The sequence below is a fragment of the Gorilla gorilla genome, chromosome 6 (assembly GCF_029281585.2).
Source record: "Gorilla gorilla gorilla isolate KB3781 chromosome 6, NHGRI_mGorGor1-v2.1_pri, whole genome shotgun sequence".
NCBI lineage: Eukaryota > Metazoa > Chordata > Mammalia > Primates > Hominidae > Gorilla > Gorilla gorilla.
In genome coordinates this window covers 64,699,916-64,721,914 of record NC_073230.2, presented here as the reverse complement: position 1 = coordinate 64,721,914, position 21,999 = coordinate 64,699,916, and the positions used below count along the sequence as shown (strand labels likewise).

At 46.9% G+C, this 21,999-nt stretch overlaps 1 protein-coding gene and 1 long non-coding RNA gene across 4 annotated transcripts in view; one reads left to right on the top strand and one right to left on the bottom strand.

Moving 5' to 3' along the window:
• Positions 1-643: 643 nt before the first annotated feature.
• LOC129523694 (putative phosphoserine phosphatase-like protein) lies at positions 644-16,573 on the bottom strand. The gene is made up of 4 exons (XM_055347123.2): positions 16,353-16,573; positions 13,030-13,142; positions 1,691-1,846; positions 644-907 (listed from the first exon to the last, which is right to left on the bottom strand). Exons 1-3 carry the CDS (start codon positions 16,403-16,405, stop codon positions 1,776-1,778), a joined length of 237 nt encoding a protein of 78 aa, XP_055203098.1. The 5' UTR covers positions 16,406-16,573; the 3' UTR covers positions 644-907; positions 1,691-1,775.
• Positions 16,574-16,696: 123 nt separating this feature from the next.
• Positions 16,697-21,999, top strand: part of LOC109027702 (uncharacterized) — a 38,472-nt gene continuing 33,169 nt past the window's right edge. For 2 of the 3 annotated variants that reach the window (XR_010134449.1, XR_008667270.1), the window contains exons 1-2: positions 16,697-17,060; positions 21,114-21,228. This is a non-coding gene — a long non-coding RNA (uncharacterized lncRNA). The remainder of the gene's footprint in view (positions 17,061-21,113; positions 21,229-21,999) is intronic. The other variant, XR_008667269.2, reaches the window with a different exon arrangement.

The window sequence follows — 21,999 nt, the reverse complement described above, 5'->3', positions numbered from 1 at the left end:
CTTGCTGTGTTGCCCAGGCTGGTCTCAAACTCCATGCCTCAAGTTGATCCTCTTACCTTGTCCTCCCAGAGTGCTGAGATTACAGGCGTGAGCCCAAATATCCATTTTTCAATCCGTACTTTTGTTTAAGACTCTATTGTTATATTGGAGGCCAAAAAATAAAAAACAATCTCTGTAACATTTCATATATGACAAATCCCAAGAGGTAAAAAAAAGGACTTTCCAGGTCCCAGGGCTTTAGGAAGTGGGAGTGGGCTCATGGGGTGAGGACATTGTGCCCAGCACTAAGCAAAGTCTTAAGCCTGTTTCTTGCCTGGGGGATGTTTATGCTTCAACACAGTACCTGAAATATTGGATATTCCAATATCCAAGAGGCAGAACTGCAAATTCCACAAATCTGTTCTGACACATGGATAAACTTTTATTGACATACCAAAGGGAAAAAAAGCAATATTCACTGAAGGCTGCCGAATCTATATTCCTAAGAGTAAAGGTGTTTAATTGACTCTCCACTCTTAAAACACTTTGTATGAAATATAGCTAGGAATATACATAAAGAATTCAGATTACAAAACTCTCCAGGAAATCAATAGTCATCATATAATACTGGAACTACAGTTAAAAACAAACAAACAAACCAATCTTTGAGGAGTCCTAACTGTAGTTTACTTGACAGTGCAGATCATCTGTACCAACTTTCTATATCAAGTTGTAATAGGCAATTGTAAGCAAACAGTATCAATCTGTGTAACTTGTAAAAATTCATCTGAAGTTGTTTGGAGCCGTATGACAATGGATGTCATTCTTCTGGTTCTCCCAGCAGCTCTACAAAATCAGTGATATACCATTTGGTGTTATCCTTGACTTGTTGCCTGATCACATTTCCTCCAAATCCAATGAAAGCATCCTAAGAAGAAAAGAGAGATAAATGATTTTTATTTTTATTTATTTTCTTGGAGGCTCTGTTGCCCAGGCTGGAGTGCAGTGGTGTGATCTCTGCTCTCTGCAACCTCCGCCTCCCGGGTTCAAGTGGTTCTCCTGCCTCAGCCTCCCAAGTAGCTGGGATTACAGGCACCTGCCACCACGCCTGCTAATTTTTGTGTTTTTAGTAGAGATGGGGTTTCACTATGTTGGGCCAGGCTGGTCTTGAACTCCTGACCTCTGGTGATTTGCCCACTTTGGCCTCCCAAGGTGCTGGGATTATAGGTATGAGCCACAGCACCCGGCGGAGAAATGATTTTTAGAAAATCAGAAAACAAACGTTGCAGGAGCAATAGACAGCAGTAAGTGTTTCAAACTTTTTTTTTTTTTTTTTGAGACGGAGTCTCACTCTATTGCCCAGGCTGCAGTGCAATGGCATGATCTCTGCCCACTGCAACCTCCGCCTCCTGGGTTCAAGTGATTCTCCTGCCTCAGCCTCCCGAGTAGCTGGGATTACAGGTGCCTGCCACCACACCTGGCTAATTTTTGTATTTTTAGTAGAGATGGGGTTTCACCATGTTGGCCAGGCTGGTCTCAAACTCCTGACCTCAGGTGATTCGCCCGCCTCGGGCTCCCAAAGTGTTGGGATTACAGGCGTGAGCCACCGCACCCAGCCAAGTGTTTCAAACATAAACTATTCCTGCAAAGAGAGGTAAGCCTGGCCTCCCCCAGGGTGCCTTTGCTGAGTACACAGCACCTTCCTCCTTACCTCCTCCCGTCTTCGCCTCCTGGCTTCCTCCTATCCCTCACTGCACTCTCCTGCATCAGTACATGCACCACTGCTGGGGACCCATTCAGCTGGACAATGTCGGGGCTTCTGGAGAGTAAGATGTGGTCCCTGCCCTCTTATAACCAAGACAAATGCCTACAAAAATAAAAATCACATCAGTAGGTAAATGTTTGAGTTCTAAACTAGATGGCAGGAGCTGAGCATGGTGGCTCACACCTGTATTCCCAGTACTTTGGGAGGCTCAGGCAGGAGGATCATCTGAGGTCAAGAGATCGAGACCAGCCTGGCCAACATGGTGAAACCCTGTCTCTACTAAAAATACAAAAAATAGCCAGGCGTGGTGGCAGGTGCCTGTAATCCCAGCTACTCAGGAGGCTGAGGCAGCAGAACTGCTTGTACCGGGAGGCGGAGGTTGCAGTGAACAGTGATTACGCCACTGCACTCCAGCCTGGGTGAGAGAGTGAGACTCTGTCTCAAAAAATAAAATAAATAATAAATAAACTATATGGCAGGCCAGGCATGGTGGCTCATGCCTGTAATCCCAGTACTTTGGGAGGCCAAGGTGGGCAAATCACCTGAGCACAGGAGTTCAAGACTAGCCTGGGCAACATGGTGAAACCCTGTATCTACTAAAAATACAAAAATTAGGCTGGGCACGGTGGCTGATGCCTGTAATTCCAGCACTTTGGGAGGCCGAGGCGGGCAGATCACGAGGTTAGGAGATCGAGACCATCCTGGCTAACGTGGTGAAACCCTGTCTCTACTAAAAATACAAAAAAAATTAACCGAGCGCGGTGGCATGCACTTGTAGTCCCAGCTACTCGGGAGGCTGAGGCAGGAGAATCGCTTGAACCTGGGAAGTGGAGGTTGCAGTGAGCATAGATCGCGTCACTGCACTCCAGCCTGGGCAACAGAGCGAAACCGCATCAAACAAACAAACAAACAAAACTACCTGGATGGAAATCGCATCCCTGCCCTGTAATTTCAAAGAAGGGAAGATCAAAGAGAAGTCTGCGGTGTAGAGGAAATCCCCTTGGACCTGGGATCTGGTCCAGAACAGGCACCGCCCTGCCTGGGAGGCCAAGAGTCGCAGTGTGTGCATAAGAAATGGTGGGGGATTTTCTATTCTGGGATGAGGGAGAACTGTTGGCAGTGCTCTACGTTTTTTTTTTTTTTTTGAGACAGGGTCTGGCTCTGTCACCCAGGCTGGAGTGCAGTGGTGCAATCTCGGCTCACTGCAACCTCCACCTCCTAGGCTCAAGCCATCCTCCCACCTCAGCCTCCCAAGTAGCTGGGACTACAGGCATATGCCACCATACCCAGCTAATTCTTGTAGTTTTTTGTAGAGATGGGGTTTCGCTATGTTGACTAGACTGGTCTGAACTCCTGAGCTCAGGTGATCTGCCCACCTCGGCCTCCCAAAGTGCTGGGATTACAGGTGTGAGCCACTGCCCCCAATCTACACATTTTTTTTTTTTATTGATTGATTCATGTGATTGATTGAAACACTCTAGTTTTTCACAGTTAAAATTGTTTATAGGCCATGCGCAGTAGCTTATTCCTCTGATCCCAGCACGTTGGGAGGCTGAGGAGGGAGGATGGCTTGAGGCCAGAGTTTGAGACCAGCATGGGCAATATAGTGAGACCCCATCTCTATAAAAAAAATTAAAAATTATCTGGGGGTAGTGGCTCATGCCTATAGTCCTAGCTACTCAGGACGCTGAGGCAGAAGGATCACTTGAGCCTGGGAGTTCGAGGTTGCAGTGAGCTGTGATTGTGCCACTGCCCTCTAGCCCGGGTGACAGAGTAACACCCTGTCTCAAGAAAAAAATAAACAAATAAAAATTGTTTATAGTTATTATTATTTCATTAGTTGTACTAACTGATACCCTCCTTTTGTGCATGATTTTTCAAAATAGTATTTCCTTTTTTCTGGCAGGATATAGACACAATACTGCATATACTCATTTGAAAGTACAAAATTCTGTTACTTGTCTTTTCCCTTCACTTTTTTTTTTTTTAAGACAGTCTTGGCCAGGTGCGGTGGCTCATGCATGTAATCCCAGCACTTTGGGAGGCCAAGGCGGGTGGATCACGAGGTCAGGAGATTGAGACCATCCTGACTAACACGGTGAAACCCCGTCTCTACTAAAAATACATAAAATTAGCCGGGCGTGGTGGCGGGCATCTGTAGTCCCAGCTACTCGGGAGGCTGAGGCAGGAGAATGGCGTGAACCCAGGAGGCAGAGCTTGCAGTGAACACAGATTGCCCCACTGCACTCCAGTCTGGGTGACAGAGCGAGACTCCATCAGAGCGAGACAAAAAAAAAAAAAAAAGAAAGAAAAAAAAAGATAGTCTCGCTCTGTCATCCAGGCTGGAGTGCAGTGGCACAATCTCGGCTCACTGCAAACTCTGCCTCCTGGGTTGAAGTGATTCTCGAGCCTCAGCCTCTCGAGTAGCTGAGACTACAGGTGTGCCCCACCTCGCCTGGCTACTTTTTAAATTTTTTGTAGGGTCTTGCTATGTTGCCAGGCTGCTCTCAAACTCCTCCTGCCTCAGCTTCCGAAGTGCTGGGATTACAGGTATGTCCCACCGCACCCAACCAATCTTGTCATTCCTTTTTGGTTTTATGAGACAGGGTCTCACCCTGTCACCCAGGCTGGAGTGTAGTGGCACAGTCATGGCTCACTGCAGCCTTGAACTTCTGGGCTCAAGTGATCATCCTGCCTCAGCCTCCTGAGTAGCCAGGATGACAGGTGCACACCACAATCCCTGAATAGTTTTTTAGAGACAGAGTTTTGCCACGTTGCTCAGCTGGTCTTGAACCTCTGTGCTTAAGCAATCCTCCCGCCTCGGCCTCCGAAAGTGCTGGGATCGCAGGTGTGAGCCACCGCTCCTGGCTGATTTTGTCATTTCTTGAAAATGAGATTGGGAGCTCTGAGAAAACTCTTCATTTTACTTTTATGTATTTTCTCATTAAGTTAGGCCAATGTTCATTGCTTAGCCAACCCCAACACTGGTTATAAATTATCTAAGCTAACAATTCAAAAGCAGCCAGTGTGGTGGCTCATGTCTGTAATCCTAGCACTTTGGGAGGCTGAGGTGGGTGGATCACCTGAGGTCAGGAGTTCGAGACCAGCCTGGCCAACATGGCAAAACCCCATCTCTACTAAAAATACAAAAAATTAGCTGGGCATGGTGGCGGGCACCTGTAATCCCAGCTACTTGGGAGGCTGAGGCAAGAGAATTGCTTGAACCTGGGAGGCGGAGGTTGCAGTGAGCTGAGATCGCACCATTGCACTCCAGCCTGGGTGACAGAGTGAGACTCTGTCAAAAAAAGAAAAGATTCAAAAGCTGGGCACGGTGGCTCATGCCTGTAATCCCAGCACTTTGGGAGGCCAAGGCAGGCAGATTACCTGAGGTTGGGAGTTTGAGACCAGCCTGGCTAGAACCTTTTTCTTTTTTGAGATGGAGTCTTGCTCCATCATGCCCAGGCTGGAGTGCAGTGGCGCGATCTCGGCTCACTGCAACCTCCTGCCTCCTGGGTTCAAGTGATTCTCCTGCCTCAGCCTCCCAAGTAGCTGGGATTACAGGCGCCTGCTACCACACCCGGATAATTTTTGTATTTTCAGTAGAGACGGGGCTGATCTCAAACTCCAGTTTGGTCTCAAACTCCTGACCATAGGTGATCTGCCTGTCTCTGCCTCCCAAAGTGCTGGGATTACAGGCAAGAGTCACCTTCGCATCCAGCCAAAAAGGTTCCTTTTAACTCTTTTTCATTCATCATTCACAAAGACTATTATTTTTTTATTTTTATTTTTTAGACAATCTCTATTTTTAGATCTCAGGAAACTAGGTGGTAAAAACTTCATATATGTTTTGAGATGCAGTCTTGTTCTATTACCCAGGCTGGAACAGTGACGTGATCTTGGCTCACTGCAACCTCCACCTCCTGGGTTTGACTGATTCTCATGCCTCAGCCTCCTAAGTAGCTGCAATGATAGGCACCCATCACCACTTCCAGCTAATTTTTTTGTATTTTTTGTAGATATGAGGTTTCACCATGTTGCCCAGGCAGGTCTCAAACTCCTGGCCTCAGGTGATCCGCCCGCCTTGGCCTCTCAAAGTGCTGGGATTACAGGTGTGAGCCACTGCACCTGGCTACACTATATTTTTGGCGTAGTTTTTCTTATGTTAGAATAACATGATAAAGGCTAAGCCCTACGTGAAAGGGACACATTTGATATTACGACACCTGCTAAATAGCATTTGTTTCCTGCATTGATTTTAAAATGCTTAGAAATAAAATCCCCAGCTGGGCATGTTGGCTCACACCTATAATCCCAGCACTCTGGCAGGCAAAGGTAGGAGGATCACTTGAGCCAGGAGTTCAAAATTAGCCTGGGCAACATAGTGAGACCTCATCTCTACAAAAAATAAACAAAATTAGATAGGTGTGGTGGCATGTGCTGGCAGTCCCAGCTACTCAGGAGGCTGAGATGGGAAGATCGCTTGAGTCCGGCAGGTTGAGGCTGCAGTGAGCTGAGATCACGCCACTGCACTCTGGCCTGGGTGACAGAGCGAGACTCCATCTCAAAAAATAAATAAAACCAGGGCTGGGCGTGGTGGCTCATGCCTGTAATCCCAGCACTTTGGGAGGCCACGGCGGGCAGATCACAAGGTCGGGAGTTCAAGACCAGCCTGGCCAATATGGGGAAACCCCGTCTCTACTAAAAATACAAAAATTAGCCAGACGTGGTGGCGTGCACTTGTAGTCCTAGCTACTTGAGAGGCGGAGGCAGAAGAATCGCTTGAACCTGGGAAGTGGAGGGTGCAGTGAGCCAAGATCACGCCACTGCACTCCAGCCTGGGTGACAGAGCGAGACTCCGTCTCAAAAAAAATAAATAAATAAAAAATAAAAAAGTAAATAAAACCTCTGCTAGTCTCAGAAAATGACGTTAGTTCAGAGGAATAAAATGCTGTGGTGGTGTGGGATGCAGTGGCACACACCTGTAATCCCAGCTACCCAGGAGGCTGAGGTGGGAGGATCGTTTGAGCCCAGAAGTTCAGGGCTGTGATAAGCTACGATCGCACAACTGAACTCCGGCCTGGGTGACAGAGTGAGACTCTTTCTAAAAAAACCAAAACCAAACATAATATTTGACTTCACAGGGCTGTTATGAGGATTAAATGAGGTAACATATGAGGAACTAGTATATAAAGTATAAAATGATGTTAAAATCTCGGTTATGAGTTGTTGATGGTATTATTTGGGGAAATGAAATCAACTCTTATTGAGCACACACCTAGGCTAAAAGGTGGTGCCCATGCTACAGGGATAAGGCATTGTTAAAAGTTTTAAAAGGTTTTTAGTTCCTTATTCATAACTTTTCTTGGGTTTGCACAAAGTCAGTTGACATAACAAGATTGAATTTGTTTTTATTATTTCGTTTTTATCTTGTAATGAGAGTTGTTTTTGTTTAACTCCTGTTTTAAATCTTATATAGTTCTAAATCAGCTGTTTTTATTTTATTTTATTTATTTATTTTGTAGAGATGGGGTCTTACTATGTTGCCCAGGCTGGTCTCAAACTCCTGTGCTCAAGTGATCTTCCTACCTCAGCCTCCCAAAGTGCTGGGATTATAGGACAAATCAGCTGTCTAAAACAAAAGTACGGTTGGGCGCTGTACAAAAATTAGCCAGGCGTGGTGATGAGCACCTGTAATCCCAGCTACTTGGGAGGCTGAGGCAGGAGAATCACTTGAACCCAGGCGGCAGAGGTTGCAGTGAGCCGAGATCAAGCCACTGCACTCCAGCAGGAGCAACAGAGTGAGACCCTGTCTCAAAAAAAAAAAAAAAAAAAAGAATATCACTCTCAGTCACTCCTTGATATAACTGGAGATCTGAGATAATATAACAGCTGTGGCACCACTATGGACCAGAGAGGGGATAGGAGGCTTCCCCAAGGGCAGCTGTAGTTCAGTAATCTGTTAACAAAAGTCTCCCTTCTAAAGTCTCTGTCTTTTTTTTTTTAAAGACAGAGTATCGCTCTGTCACCCAGGCTGTAAGTGCAGTGGCGCGATCTCAGCGCACTGCAACCTCCGCCTCCCAGCTTCAAGTGATTCTCCTGCCTCAGCCTCCCAAGTAGCTGGGACTACAGGCATGTGCCACCATGCCCAGCTAATTTTTCTATTTTTTTTTTTTTTTTAGCAGAGTTGGGGCTTCACCACGTTGGCCAGGGTGGTCTCGAACTCCTGACCTCAAGTGATCCTCCTGCCTCAGGCTCCCACCTGGGATTACAGGCGTGAGCCACCGTGCCCAGCCAAAAGTCTCCTTCTTGAGTCTAAATTGCTTCAAATGCATAGAAGCTCCCATAAAATTGAAATACAACACATAGCAAAGTAAGTCATAGGGGTTATGTAGGAATTAATGTTTCACAAAATGCAGACATTTATGTACAGACAGGTGATGTTATAGATAATAAAGCTAAGACAGGTGATGATCTAAGTCTGTTTTGCTGAGCAAAGGGTACCAAAGGGCAAAAGACATCAATTAAGAGAACCATTCATCTCAATATTTAACTCTGATGTGACTGTTCAAGTTGCATTCCAAAAGACATTACCCAGAATACCGAATAATGGAACTGCTAAGAAAGGGAACATGTTACCGTTAACATCTTACCATTAAAGTAGAATTTCAGCCTACTGGCAAATACATTGGTTGCTGGGATATTGAGCTTTGAAGCAACATGCTCTACAATACTCCTAAAGCCACCAGATATTAGGAAAACCTGAACATTTCGCTCCTGTAGGCGACTTACCAGCTCCCTGCAAAATAAAATACAAAATACCCAACACTGAGTAATACAAAAGAAAAAAAAAAAAACGAAACATGAAGAGGGAAATAAGACATATTTTCTTCTCCTGAATGCATTTGCCTGAGGTATGTTTGACAAGGTATACTGCCTGGGGTGTTAATGTTTTATATATGTTTTTCTCTTTATTTTTTGAGACAGAGTTTCACTCTTGTCACCCAGGCTGGAGTGCAAGGCTGCGATCTTGGCTCACTGCAACCTCCACCTCCCGGGTTCAAGCGATTCTCCTGCCTCAGCCTCCTGAGTATTACAGGCCCGTGCCACAATGCCCGGCTAATTTTTTTTTTTTTTTTGAGATGGAATCTTGCTCTGTTGCCCTAGCTGAAGTGCACTGGCATGATCTCGGCTCACAGCAACCTCTGCCTCCCGGGTTCCAGTGATTTTCCTCCCTCAGCCTCCTGGGTAGCTGGGATTACAGGTGCCTATCACCACGCCCAGCTACTTTTTTTGTATTTTTAGTAGAGACTGGGTTTCACCATGTTGGCCAGGCTGGTCTCGAACTCCTGACCTCAGGTGATACACCCATCTTGGCCTCCCAAAGTGCTGGGATTACAGATGTGAGCTACCGTGCCCGGCTTAATTTTTGTATTTTTAGTAGAGACAGGGTTTCATCATGTTGGTTAGGCTGGTCTCGAACTCCTGACCTGGTGATCCATCCACTTCGGCCTCCCAAAGTGCTGGGATTACAGGCGTGAGCCACCATGCCCAGCCTTATATGTGTTTTTCTAAATGTACTTAGAAATCAATGGGTAGGGCTTGGCTGCTTTAGGTAACCGTTCTAGAACTCTACTCTGCCCATGGACTCAGAAAAACACAAGATGAGGACAAACAAGGAAAGCTTAGGTTTTCCCTGGAGAAAGAGGAAAGGCAGAAACAGACAGGACCAGACAACTGGCCAGACAAGACCACGTGTAAGTGCCAAAAGAACCACACAGCCCATGCCTTTAATTCCAGCACTTTGGGAGGCCAAGGTAGAAAATCACTTGAGGCCAGGAGCTTGAGAACAGCCTGGGCAACACAGCAAGATTCCATCTCTACAAGAAGATTCTTAAAGGCTGGGTATAGTGGCTCAAACCTATAATTCCAACACTTTGGGAGGCTGAGTTGTGAAAGTTGGTCACTTAAGCCCACAAGTTCAAGACCAGCCTGGGCAATATAGTGAGATGCTGTGTCTATAAAAAAAAATTTTTTTTTAAATTAGGCATGGTGGGCTGGGCGCGATGACTCACGCCTGTAATCCCAGCACTTTGAGAGGCTGAGGCAGGTGGATCACAAGGTCAGGAGATTGAGACCATCCTGGCTAACATGGTGAAACCCTGTCTCTACTAAAAATACAAAAAATTAGTCAGGTGTGGTGGCAGGCGCCTGTAGTCCCAGCTACTCGGGAGGCTGAGGGAAGAGAATGGCATGAACCCAGGAGGTGGAGCTTGCAGTGAGCCAAGATGGCGCCACTGCACTCCAGCCTGGGCAACAGAGCGAGACTCCGTCTCAAAAAAAAAAAAAAAAAATTTGGCATGGTGGCCTATGTCTGTAGTCCCAGCTACTTAGGAAGCAGAGGCAGGAGGATCCCTTGAGCCCAGAAGATTGATGCTGCAGTAAGCTGTGTTCATGCCACTGCACTCCAGCCTGGGTGACAAAGCAAGACTTTCAGAAAAAAAAAAAAAAATTCTTTTAATTAGCTGGGCATGGTGGCATGCACCTGCAGTCCCTACTACTAAGGAGGCTAAGGTGGGAGGGCTACTTGACCCCAGGAGTTCGAGGCTGCAGTGGGCCATGATTATACCACTGTACTCCAACCTGGGCAACAGAATGAGACTCTGAATCTAAAAAAAATAATAATAGGCCAGCTGCGGTGACTCACACCTGTAATCTCAGCACGTTGGGAGGCCGAGGCAGGTGGATCACTTGAGATGAAGAGTTCGAGACCAGCCTGGCCAACATGGCGAAACCCATCTCTAATAAAAATACAAAAATTAGCCAGGTGTGGTGGCGGGCGCCTGTAATCCCAGCTACTCCTGAGGCTGAGGCAGGAGAATCGTGTGAACCTGGGAGGCAAAAGTTGCAGTGAGCTGAGATTGCACCACTGCACTCCAGCCTGGGCGACAGAGTGAGACTTTGTCTCAAAAAAAATAAATAAATAAAATTTTGCCAGGCGCAGTGGCTCACGCCTGTGATCCCAGCACTTTGGGAGTCCGAGGCGGGCAGACCACCTGAGGTCAGGAGTTCGAGACCAGCCTAACCAACATGGTGAAATCCTGTCTCTACTAAAAATACAAAAACTAGCCTGGCATGGTGGGTGCCTGAAATCCCAACTACTCAGGAGGCTGAGGCAGGAGAATCACTTGAACCCGGGAGGTAGAAATTGCAGTGAGCCGAGATCGTACCATTGCACTCCAGTCTGGGTGACAGAGCGAGACTCTGCCTCAATAAATAAATAAATAAATTTTTTAAAAATAATAAAATTAAAAAATAAAAATGAAAATAAACCACCCAGAGGGCTCTCTAAAGCAATCGTTAGATGCTCTCAGGAGGACATGCCCCCCAACACTGGTGCTGAAATACACCTGGAGCAGCGGCTCCTCTTACTTATGCTGGGGGTCAGGTGTGGGGGGTGCTCTGCTATGAGTCTCTGCACCTGCTCCCTGGAGGGCTGGATTGGGCTAAGTGCTCCGTGAGAGCAGCTTTGAAAGACACTGCCCCACCCATGGCTCGCCATGTCCTAGGAGGGAGACCCAACAGTCAGGCCAGCCAGGTCCAATGTCCTCGAGGTTAACATGCCTTACTGCCCCGGGTCTACACAACATCCACCAAAAGGAAGATGCTAACAAGAGCCCCACTATGCAACAGACAGGCTTTGCTGCTATGAGAGCAAGGCCTTGGAATAAACTTTTGAAGGTGTGCTTGAAAATAACATTAACAAGCTGGGTGCTGTGACTCATGCCTATAATGCCAAAACTTTGGGAAGCTGAGGTGGGCAGCTCATCTGAAGCCAGGAGTTCGAGACCAGCCTGGCCAACATGACAAAACCCCATCTCTAATAAAAAAAAATGCAAAAATTAGCCAGGTGTGGTGGTGCGTGCCTGTAATCCCAGCTACTTGGGAAGCTGAGGCAGGAGAATTGCTGGAACCTGGGAGGGGGAGGTTGCAGTGAGCCAAGATCATGCCACTGCACCCCAGCCTAGAAGACAGAGACCCCATCTCAAAAAAAAAAAATAAATAAAAGTTACACAGCCTATTCATAGGTAGTTTTCTTGAAAGCCGTGAGCTGTCATAAATCAAGAAAGAGACCAAAGGCTAAACGTTCTTCCATGAAACGGAGCTGAAAATAAAATGGTGGCCGGGTGTGGTGGCTCATGCCTGTAATCCCAGCACTTTGGAAGGCCGAGGCGGGCAGATCACGAGGTCAGGAGTTCAAGACCAGGCTGGCTAACATGGTGAAACACCATCTCTACTAAAAATACAAAAATAAGCCGGGTGTGGTGGTGCGTGCCTGTAGTTTCAGCTACTCAGGAGGTGGAGGCAGGAGAATTGCTTGAACCCATGAGGTGGAGGTTGCAGTGAGCCGAGATTGCACCATTGCACTCCAGCCTGGTGACAGAGCGAGACTCTGTCCTGAAAAAAAAAAAAAAAGAAAATGACATGGTGCATGACTGGGGGACTGGGGCTGCAGAGGGTGGTGCCCAGCTGCAGGGCAGGAGGTGGGAGGGCAGGAGGGAGGGAGGGAGAGAGGGGCTCTGACCCAGGATCCACCAAGAGACTCTGAACCTTTCCAGGGAACCACTAAGGCCACACTTTCAACCATGACACAAAGCCACTGGACACTTGAGCCCTGCCCCCTAGGCCATCTTCTTTGGTTAGTGATGGTCATCATTCCCCTAATCAAGCTAAGAACATGTCTTATCCATATTTTTTTGCTGTAAATATTTATATAAATGAATGAATATATCAAATTCAACTCTAAGGGGTGAAAGAAAAAGCCTAGTGCTCATGTTCCATAGCCAGGGTCCAGCACTTCATCCAAAACAGCCACTCTTTAGAAATTCTTTATCATTTCATGACCGGGCATGGTGGCTCACGCCTGTAATCCCAGCACTTTGGGAGGCTGAGGCGGGTGGATCACGAGGTCAGGAGTTTGAGACCAGCCTGACCAACATGGTGAAACTCCATCTCTACTAAAAATAAAAAAATTAGCCGGATGTGGTTGCACACGCCTGTAATCCCAGCTACTCAGGAGGCTGAGGCAGGATAATCGCTTGAACCCGGGAGGTGGAGGTTGCAGTGAACCAAGGTTGTGCCACTGCACTCCAGTCTGGGCAATAGAGTGAGACTCTGTCTCAAAAAAAAAAAAAAAAGAAATTCTTTATCATTTCATAAAGTGAATAAATGCTATCCCTACATTTCTGACACCGCATCCTCTACACCACAGATTTTGGCTAGCTCACCGATTCCTTCTTCACTGATGACCGTGCTGTCAACATCAAAACACACAGCATCTGCTGAGTAGAAAAGCTTCCTCAGCTCTGAGTGGGAGATCATCCTTGGAAGAATTTTCCTCCTACAAGAAAAAAAGATAAATGTATTTTAGACATCAAATAAAATTATGAAAAGATCCCACCCTTGCCTACTAAGCCAATCTAATTTGTGTCAAAGTCGGTGCAGGCCACATAAGAGTGTATTCATGAATTCAGTCATTTTTCTTTTCCTTTTCTTTTTTTTTTTTTTTCACTTCCCACACTACACTAATTTCTTCTTCTTCATTTTTTTTTTTTTTTAGATGGAGTCTTACTCTGTTGCCCAGGCTGGAGGGTAGTGGCACGAACTTGGCTTACTGCAACCTCCACCTCCTGGGTTCTAGTGATTCTCGTGCCTCAGCCTCCTGAGTAGCTGGGATTACATGCACATGCCACCATACCCAGCTAATTGTTTTTTTTATTTTTTATTTTTATTAGAGACGGGGTTTCACCATGTTGGCCAGGCTGGTCTTGAACTCCTGACCTCAGGTGATCTGCCCACCTCGGCCTCCCAAAGTGCTGGGATTACAGGTGTGAGCCACTGTGCCTGGCTGTTACCAACTTTTAAATCTATTTGATGTTGATGCTGGGGGCAGTGGGTCATGCCTATAATCCAAGCACTTTGCGAGGCCAAGTCGGGCAGATCACCTGAGGTCAGGAGTTTGAGACCAGCCTGGACGACACGGTGAAATCTACTAAAAAAAAAAAAAAAAAAAAATTAGCTGGGCATGGTGGTGAGCGCCCGTAATCCCAGCTACCCAGGAGGCTGAGGCAGGAGAATTGCTGGAACCTGGGAGGCAGAGGCTGCAATGAGCCGAGATCGCGCCACTGCACTCCAGCCTGCAAGACAAAGCAAGACTCTGTCTCAAAAAGAAAAAATACATATATAATCCATTCATTATATTCTGGGAATGAACAGAGCCTCCACATCAAATTGAGTGGTGATTTATTAAAGGAAAGCCAAGGCCAGGCACCGTGACTCACGCCTGTAATCTCAGCACTTTGGGAGGCTGAGGAGGGTGGGTCACCCGAGGTCAGGAGTCCAAGACCAGCCTGGTCAACATGGTGAAACCCCATCTCTACTAAAAGTACAAAAAATTAGCTGGGCTTGGTGGCAGGCCCCTGTAATCCCAGCTACTTGGGAGCCTGAGGCAGGAGAATTGCTTGAACCTGGGAGGTGGAGGTTGCAGTGAGCCGAGATCATGCCATTGCACTCCAGCCTGGGCAACAAAAGTGCAACTCCATCTCAAAAAAAATTAAAATAAATAAATAAAGGGAAGCCACACGGAGGGGTGGAGAGGGAATACCAGCAACAGATGGGCCTGGGTGATAATCGAAGCTCTACCTTTTACAGTGATTGGGCAAATTACTCAACCCTCCAAGATTGACTTTTCTGCTGTTCCTGTGAATGGCTTAAGGGGAGTGGAAACAAAGGTCATCAGAGTTGATGTATGACTCAACTCAGAGTTGAGGATGAAAAGTGGGAATAATAGCGCCTGCCTGTACCCTGGTACAGATAGGATGTTTATTTACTTATTTGTGGAGACAGGGTCTTGCTTGTTGCCCAGGCTGGAGTGCAGTGGCACGATCATGGCTCACTGCAGGCTTGAACTCCTGGGCTCAGTCTTGAACTCCTGGGCGTGGTGGCAAGCACCTGTAGTCTCAGCTACTCGGGAGACTGAGGCAGGAGAATCGCTTGAACCCAGGAGGCGGAGGCTGCAGTGAGCTGAGATCACGCCACTGCACTCCAGCCTGGCGACAAAGTGAGATTCTGTCTCAGGAAAAAAAAAAATTAAACTAAAAAGTTGTAGTATCTAAAATGAGCAAAATCATTGGGCGTGGTGGATCACACCTGTAATCCCAGCACTTTGGGATGCTGAGGTGGGTGGACCTTCTGAAGTCAGAATTTGAGACCAGCCTGCAGTGAGCTGAGATTGCACCACTGCACTCCAGCCTGGGAGACAGAGTGAGACTCCATTTCAAAAAAAGAATTAGCCAAGCATGGTAGCATGCACCTGTAGTCCTAGCTACTGGGGAGGCTGACCGGGAATGATTCCTTGAGCCCGGAGGTCAAGGCTGCAGTGAGCCATGATTTCACCGCCTCACTCCAGCCTGGGCAACAGAGCAAGACCCTGTCTCAATAAAGAAAAAAAAGAAATAGACAAAACCAAAAAACAAAACAGAACAGAACAGCATCATTTCCTTATCATTAGTTTGAAGAAAGTGAATTGCCTGTAAAAGTTTCCATTTTCAAAAAAAGCATTACAATATAGTGTAAGGCCAGGCACGATGGCTCATTCCTGTAATCCCAGCAATTTGGGAGGCTGAAATGGATTGCCTGAGCCCAGGAGGTCGATCCTTCGGCTTCAGCCGCTCAAGTAGCGGTGACTACAAGCGCATGCCACCATGCCCAGCTAATTTTCTGTATTTTTATAGAGACAGATTTTCACCATGTTGCCCAAGCTAGTCTGGAACTCCCGAGCTCAAGCGATCCGCCTGCCTCGGCCTCCCAAAGTGCTGGGATTATGGACATGAGCCAACGCCCCGGCCCAATTACTTTCTTCAGTCTGAGCATGAGCGCTGGAAAAAAAGCTCTCACTTGCATATAATTTTTTAGAGACATTGTCTCACTCTGTCACACAGGCTGGAGTGCAGTGGCGCAATCTCGGCTTACTGTAAACTCAACCTCCCGGGTTCGATCACTTATATACATACACATATTTGTTTGTTCAGACGGAGTCTCGCTCTGTCGCCCAGGCTGGAGTGCAGTGACGCGATCTCGGCTCACTGCAACCTCCGCCTTCTGGGTTCAAACAGTTCTCTGCCTCAGCCTCCCGAGTTGCTGGGATTACAGGCGCCCGACACCAAGCCCGATTAATTTTTGTATTTTTAGTAGAGACAGGGTTTCACCATGCTGGCCAGGCTGGTCTTGAACTCCTGACCTCGTGATCCACCTGCCTCGGCCTCCCAAAGTGTTGGGATTACAGGCGTGAGCCACCGCGCCCGGCCGATCGCTTATATTTTTAAAAAGATGTTTTCTTCCTTTCCTAGCCCCTTCTACCCCGCTACAAAATTTCAAAGACTTAATGCTATTACAACTGGCCGTCAGAGGTCAAACTCGGGAGTGCAGCTCCCTAATGCGTGGCGGCCTCAGTGGGGTCCCACCCTGCCCAAGATGAGCGGCGCCAGGTGGCGGGGGACGCTCCCGGGGTCCCCGGGCCCTGGCTGGGGAAGGTGTTGTGGGGCGCACGTACCCAGGCTCAGGTGAGGCGAGTGCGCCGCCGGGGCTGCAGCTGGCGCTGGCCATTGAGAAGCTTCTGCGCTACCTTGCGATCGTGCCCGCCACTTCCCGCAGGCCGGGAAGTCGTAAAGCTCCCCCTGGTAGCTTATAGGCGGCGGCGGCCAGGCAGAAGCCTGCGGACACCCAAAAGCCACTTTAGCTGCCGCCAGCCCGGGAGCCTGTGGCCCCCCGCGCATGCGCGCCCCCGGAAGACCCAACAGCCCCGCCTCGAGTTCCGATTGGCTCCGCGTGAGGGGCGGGCCTCTGCGACGTCACAAGGGCGCGCCTCCGGTGACGTCACAGGGGCGGGCCTTCGGCGGCGTTATGAAGGTGCGCCTTCGGTATCGTCACAGGGCGGGCGTTCGGCGACGTCACTGGGGAGGTACAGTGCTTGGAGCTGGGCAGTCTTCTACTTAGAGTGGAGCCTGGTAACCGCGACCTCCCCGCCAAGTCCTGTGTGTTGACAAACACCGACTCAGCACAGTGTTCATGTCGGTCAAAAATAGAAAACTATGTCCGGGCGCGGCCAGCGGGAGAAGCCCTTCAGGCCAAGAGCAGCCTGGCAACATGGCGGGACCCCACCTCTGTAGTCCTACCTCAGCCCCCCAGCTACTTGAACCCTAAGGTTCAAGGCTCCAATGAGCTGTGATCCCACCACAGCACTCCAGCCTGCGAGACTGAGGTAAACCCTGTCTAAAAAATTAAAAAGAAAACTAACCAAGTGTGCAACAGGGAGGGACTGCTTAAAGAAAACATGAGGCTGGCTGGGCCCTGTAATCCCAGCACTTTGGGAGGCTGAGGCGGGAGGATGGATGGCTTGGGCTCAGGAGTTCGAGACCGGCCTGGGCAACATGACGCAACCCCGTCTCTACAAAAGATACAAAAACTAGCCGAGCGTGGTGTGCGCCTGGCCTAATTTTTGTATCTTTTGTGGGGATGGGAGTCTCGCTATGTTGCCCAGGCCGGTTTCGAATTCCTAGGTTCAAGTGATCTTCTTACCTTGGCCATCCGAGTTTTCGGGATTACAGGCGTGAGCCACCGCGACCCGCCTGGGTTAGGCCATTTAATAGCATAAGAAAGTGTTCAGCGGCTCATGACTGTAATCCCAGTACTTTGGGAGGCCGAGGCGGGTGGATCACCTGAGGTCAGGAGTTTGAGACCAGCCTGGCCAACATGGTGAAACCCAGTCTCTACAAAAAATACACAAATTAGCCGGGTGTGGTGGCACATGCCTGTAGTCCCAGCTACTCGGGAGGCTGATACAGGAGAATCGCTTGAACCCAGAAGGCAGAGGTTGCAGTGAGCCGAGATCCCACCACTGTACCCCAGCCTGGGTGACACAGCGAGACTCCAAAGTTTGACACCAGCCTGGGCAATGTAGTGAAACCCTGTCTCTACAAAAGAAAAAACCCAGGTGTCACTGTGTCCACCTGTGGCCCCAGCTACTTAGGAGGCAGGAGGATCACTTGAGGCCAGGAGCTGAAGGCTGCAGTGAGCTATGATCATCCCACTGCTTTCCATCCTGAGCAACAGAATAAAACCATGTCTGTAGATAGTTAGCTAGCTAGATGATTGATAACGTAGTTTTGTATCATAAATTTTTTTCGTAGATTTTAACATGTTTTTCTAAAGTAGCATTCAACACATCAGCATTTTACATTGTTACTAGTTGTTAATATGATTATGTTTTTCTGAAATACAGTGTCCTTCACAACAGCAGTTTTGTCTTTCAGAGCACATAGATAGGCCCTCAAGTGAATTTGTCTGATGTTGGCCACCTTGGTACCCTTTTGTCCACTTGACTGGAGCAGTCAGTCAATAATTTAGGTCACTATTGGCCTTAGAAGAAGAGCCCAAAGGCGCTGGTGTCCAGTCGCCTTCTAGAAGCATTTTCACCTTCCCTTAAAGTTTCCGTTGATGAACGTAGAAGTACTATATGTAGAACTGACCCAGTGCTGCCCTGGCAACTTTGTATATTAGGCCAAATTTACATTTCTTACCTTTATGAGAGGCATCCTGGTAGGGTAGTGGAGTTACACATGAAGTCTGATCTCAGCTGCACTGTCCAGAGCTGCAACACAGTCCAATCAAATAACATTCTCTGAGCCTGTTTCTTTAGCTGTTAAATAAGAATAACAATTATACCCATCTAAAAAGACAGCTTATTGTATTTGAGTGGTCTTTTATTTTGCATGAAACTGTCTTTAACACAGTATTTTCATTTCCATACCACATTTGTTTTTTGTTTTTTTTTTTATTTTTTTTTTGAGATGGAGTCTGTTTTTCTTTTTGTGTTTTTTGAGATGGAGTCTTGCTGTTGTCACCCAGGCTGGAGTGCAGTGGCATGATCTCCACTCACTGCAACCTCCGCCTCCCAGGTTCAAGCGATTCTCCTGCCTCAGCCTCCTGAGAAACTGGGATTACAGGTGCCCACCACTACACCTGGCTGATTTTTTTTGTTTGTTTGTTTTATTTTTAGTAGAGATGGGGTTACATCATGTTGCCCAGGCTGGTCTCAAACTACTGACCTCAAGTGATCCACCCACCTTGGCCTCCCAAAGTGCTGAAATTATAGTCGTGAACCACCGAGCCTGGCCTTTTTTTTAAAGAAGGATTTCTTGGCCAGGCGCGGTGGCTCACGCCTGTAATCCCAGCACTTTGGGAGGCTGAGGTGGGTGGATCACCTGAAGTTGGGAGTTCAAGACCAGCCTGACCAACATGGAGAAACCCTGTCTCTACTAAAAATACAAAATTAATGAAGTGTGGTGGTGCATGCCTGTAATCCTAGCTACTCGGGAGGCTGAGGCAGGAGAATCGCTTGAACCCAGGAGGTGGAGGTTGCGGTGAGCCCAGATCAGGCCATTGCACTCCAGCCTGGGCAGCAAGAGCGAAATTCCCTCTCAAAATTAAAAAAAGATTTCTTAAAATGGTGTTTTCAGTATTTTATAGATGATGTGTGAGTAGCAATCTTAATAGGACGTTATCTGACTCTTTGCAGGACTGGAAGATGACAGTGGCAGCTGATTTGATCCAGATGTCTCTAATTCTTTTTTCTTTCCTTCTTTTTTTTTTTTTCCTTTTTTCTTTTTTTGAGATGGATCCTTGCTGTGTTGCCCAGGCTGGAGTGCAGTGGCACGATCTCGGCTCACTGCAACCTCTACCTCCTGGGTTCAAGCAATTCTCCTGCCTCTGGCTCCTGAGTAGCTGGGATTACAGGCACGCACCACCACGCTTGGCTAATTTTTGTATTTTTGGTAGAGACGGCATTTCACCATGTTGGCCGGTCTGGCCTGGAACTCCTGACCTCAGGTGATGTGACTGCCTCGGCCTCTCAAAGTGTTGGGATTACAGGTGTGAGCCATCGCGCCTGGCCCAGATGTCTCTAATGCTAACATGAGATGTATTGCAGGATCATAGCAGAGTGAGTTGCTGGTGTATCCACAAGGAAATGAGCATGGAACTCTCACAACAGCTGTCCTGAGTAGTGTGTGTGTGCTTTTCTTGAATATCTCACTGCTCATTTATACACAGACTTTCTAGTGACTGAGTCAACAGTATCTGTTTCATAAATAATGTAGCCCTATTTCTTTTCTTTCCTTTCTTTCCTTTTCTTTTTCTTTTTCTTTCGACAAGGTCTTGCTCTCTTACCCAGGCTTGAGTGCAGTGGTGTTGATCTCGGCTAACCGCAGCTTCTGCCTCCCTGGTTCAAGCGATTCTCCTGCCTCAGCCTCCCGATTAGCTGGGATTACATGTGCCAGCACTCCTGGCTAATTTTTGTTTTCTTTTTTTTTCTGAGACAGAGTGTCACTCTTGTTGCCCAGGCTGGAGTGCAATGGTGCAATCTCGGCTCACCGCAACCTTTGCCTTTCGGGTTCAAGCGATTCTCCTGCCTCAGCCTCCCGAGTAGCTGGGATTACAGGCATGCACCACCATGCCTGGCTAATGTTGTATTTTTAGTAGAGATGGGGTTTCTCTGTTTTGGTCAGGCTGGTCTCAAACTCCCGACCTCAGGTGATCTACCCTTCTTGGCCTCCCAAAGTGCTGGGATCACAGGCATGAGCCACCGCGCCCAGCCTAATATTTGTATTTTTGTTAGAGATGGGATGAGGTTTCACCATGTTGGCCAGGCTGGTCTCGAATTCCTGACCGCAAGTGCTCCGCCTGCCTTGGCCTCCCAAAGTGTTGGAATTACAGGCGTGAGCCACCACGCCTGGCCAGCCCTATTTCTTTAAGTCTACACATTTTGCACTTGTTAAAAGTATTTGAACATATAATTATCCAGCTTCCCTTGTTTATGTATGCTTGAATTTTGTATAATCTTAAATTTGTTTCCAATCTGAGCTTTATTTTATCCCCTTTCTTCTATATTTGTATAGCTTTAGGTGGCTGTCTTCATTGAAAGTTTTTTCTCAGAAGCCTGAAAATAGAATATAGTTCTTGGCATCAGTTTGAAAGTTATTTGAGGAGAAGGGGAGATTTATAATGATGACTCAAATGAAGCAAACTAAAAAATAATGAAGCAAGACAGGAAAAAGCAGTATTCACTTGAGCACATCCCAAAAGAATAAAATTTCAAATGAAACTAGAAAAAAGTATGCTGAAGATCACAATACAGAAATAATTATTAATACTCAAAATAGCTTTAAAGCCCCGTTCAGCTTTTGAATGTTGTTGACCCGGAGGTGGCTGTAACTCTAAGATGGTTCCTTCAATAATCACCATTTTCTTTTTCAAGATGATGATTATTCTCCACCTTCTAAGAGAACAAAGACCAGCGAGCCACCACAGCCACCAGTCCTGGAACCCGCCAATGCTGGGGGGAGTGAGGAAAGTGAGGGAGTTCAACTCTGGTAAGTTCTCAGCGAAATCCATGACCTTTTCCTTCATCTTCTGGACTCTCAATGTGACTGATGAAAGTTAGAACATGTTCTGCAGGGGGAAATGCTTTAGCATGTACTACTACATTATAATCTCATCTTTGTAAAGCCGGGAGCATTTTGAAAGTCACATTACAGACAGTGTTTAAACATAGTTTGAATTTACCAAAGCATAGGACGTTGTATCATCTCATATTAATTAGTTGGCTCAAAATTAGTGCTAATGACTTAGTAATTCAGTAATTTCTCTTAGCTTTAAAACCTTCTTTATTTCAAAACTGTTTCACCTCTTGGTTTTCATTTTTGCTGTGTGTCACTGCCTGCCAGCTGCTAATTTATTAACTCCCAGTGGATCATGTGTCCTGTGAAGGGACTGCATGAGATTTTAGTGGCAAATTATGTTGATGATTTGTATTTTAAATAAATAGTTTGAATAAATAGAACATTAAGCTTGTATACATTTTGAAAATAGTATTTTAATATTTTACTGTGTCATAGTCACAATGATTGGATATATATTGAATTTATATGTACATTAAGTTGTTCTATGTTTATGTTCTTTAGCATTCTAACTTGCAACTGTATATCTCATGTCTTTTTTTTTTTTAAGAAGATCAGACTCTGATTTATTGAGGCATCTGTTAAGTGGCTAGCTGTTTGTTTGTTTGTTTGTTTGAGATGGAGTTTTGCTTTGTTGCCCATGCTGGAGTGCAGTGGTGTGATCTCAATTCATTGCACCCTCCA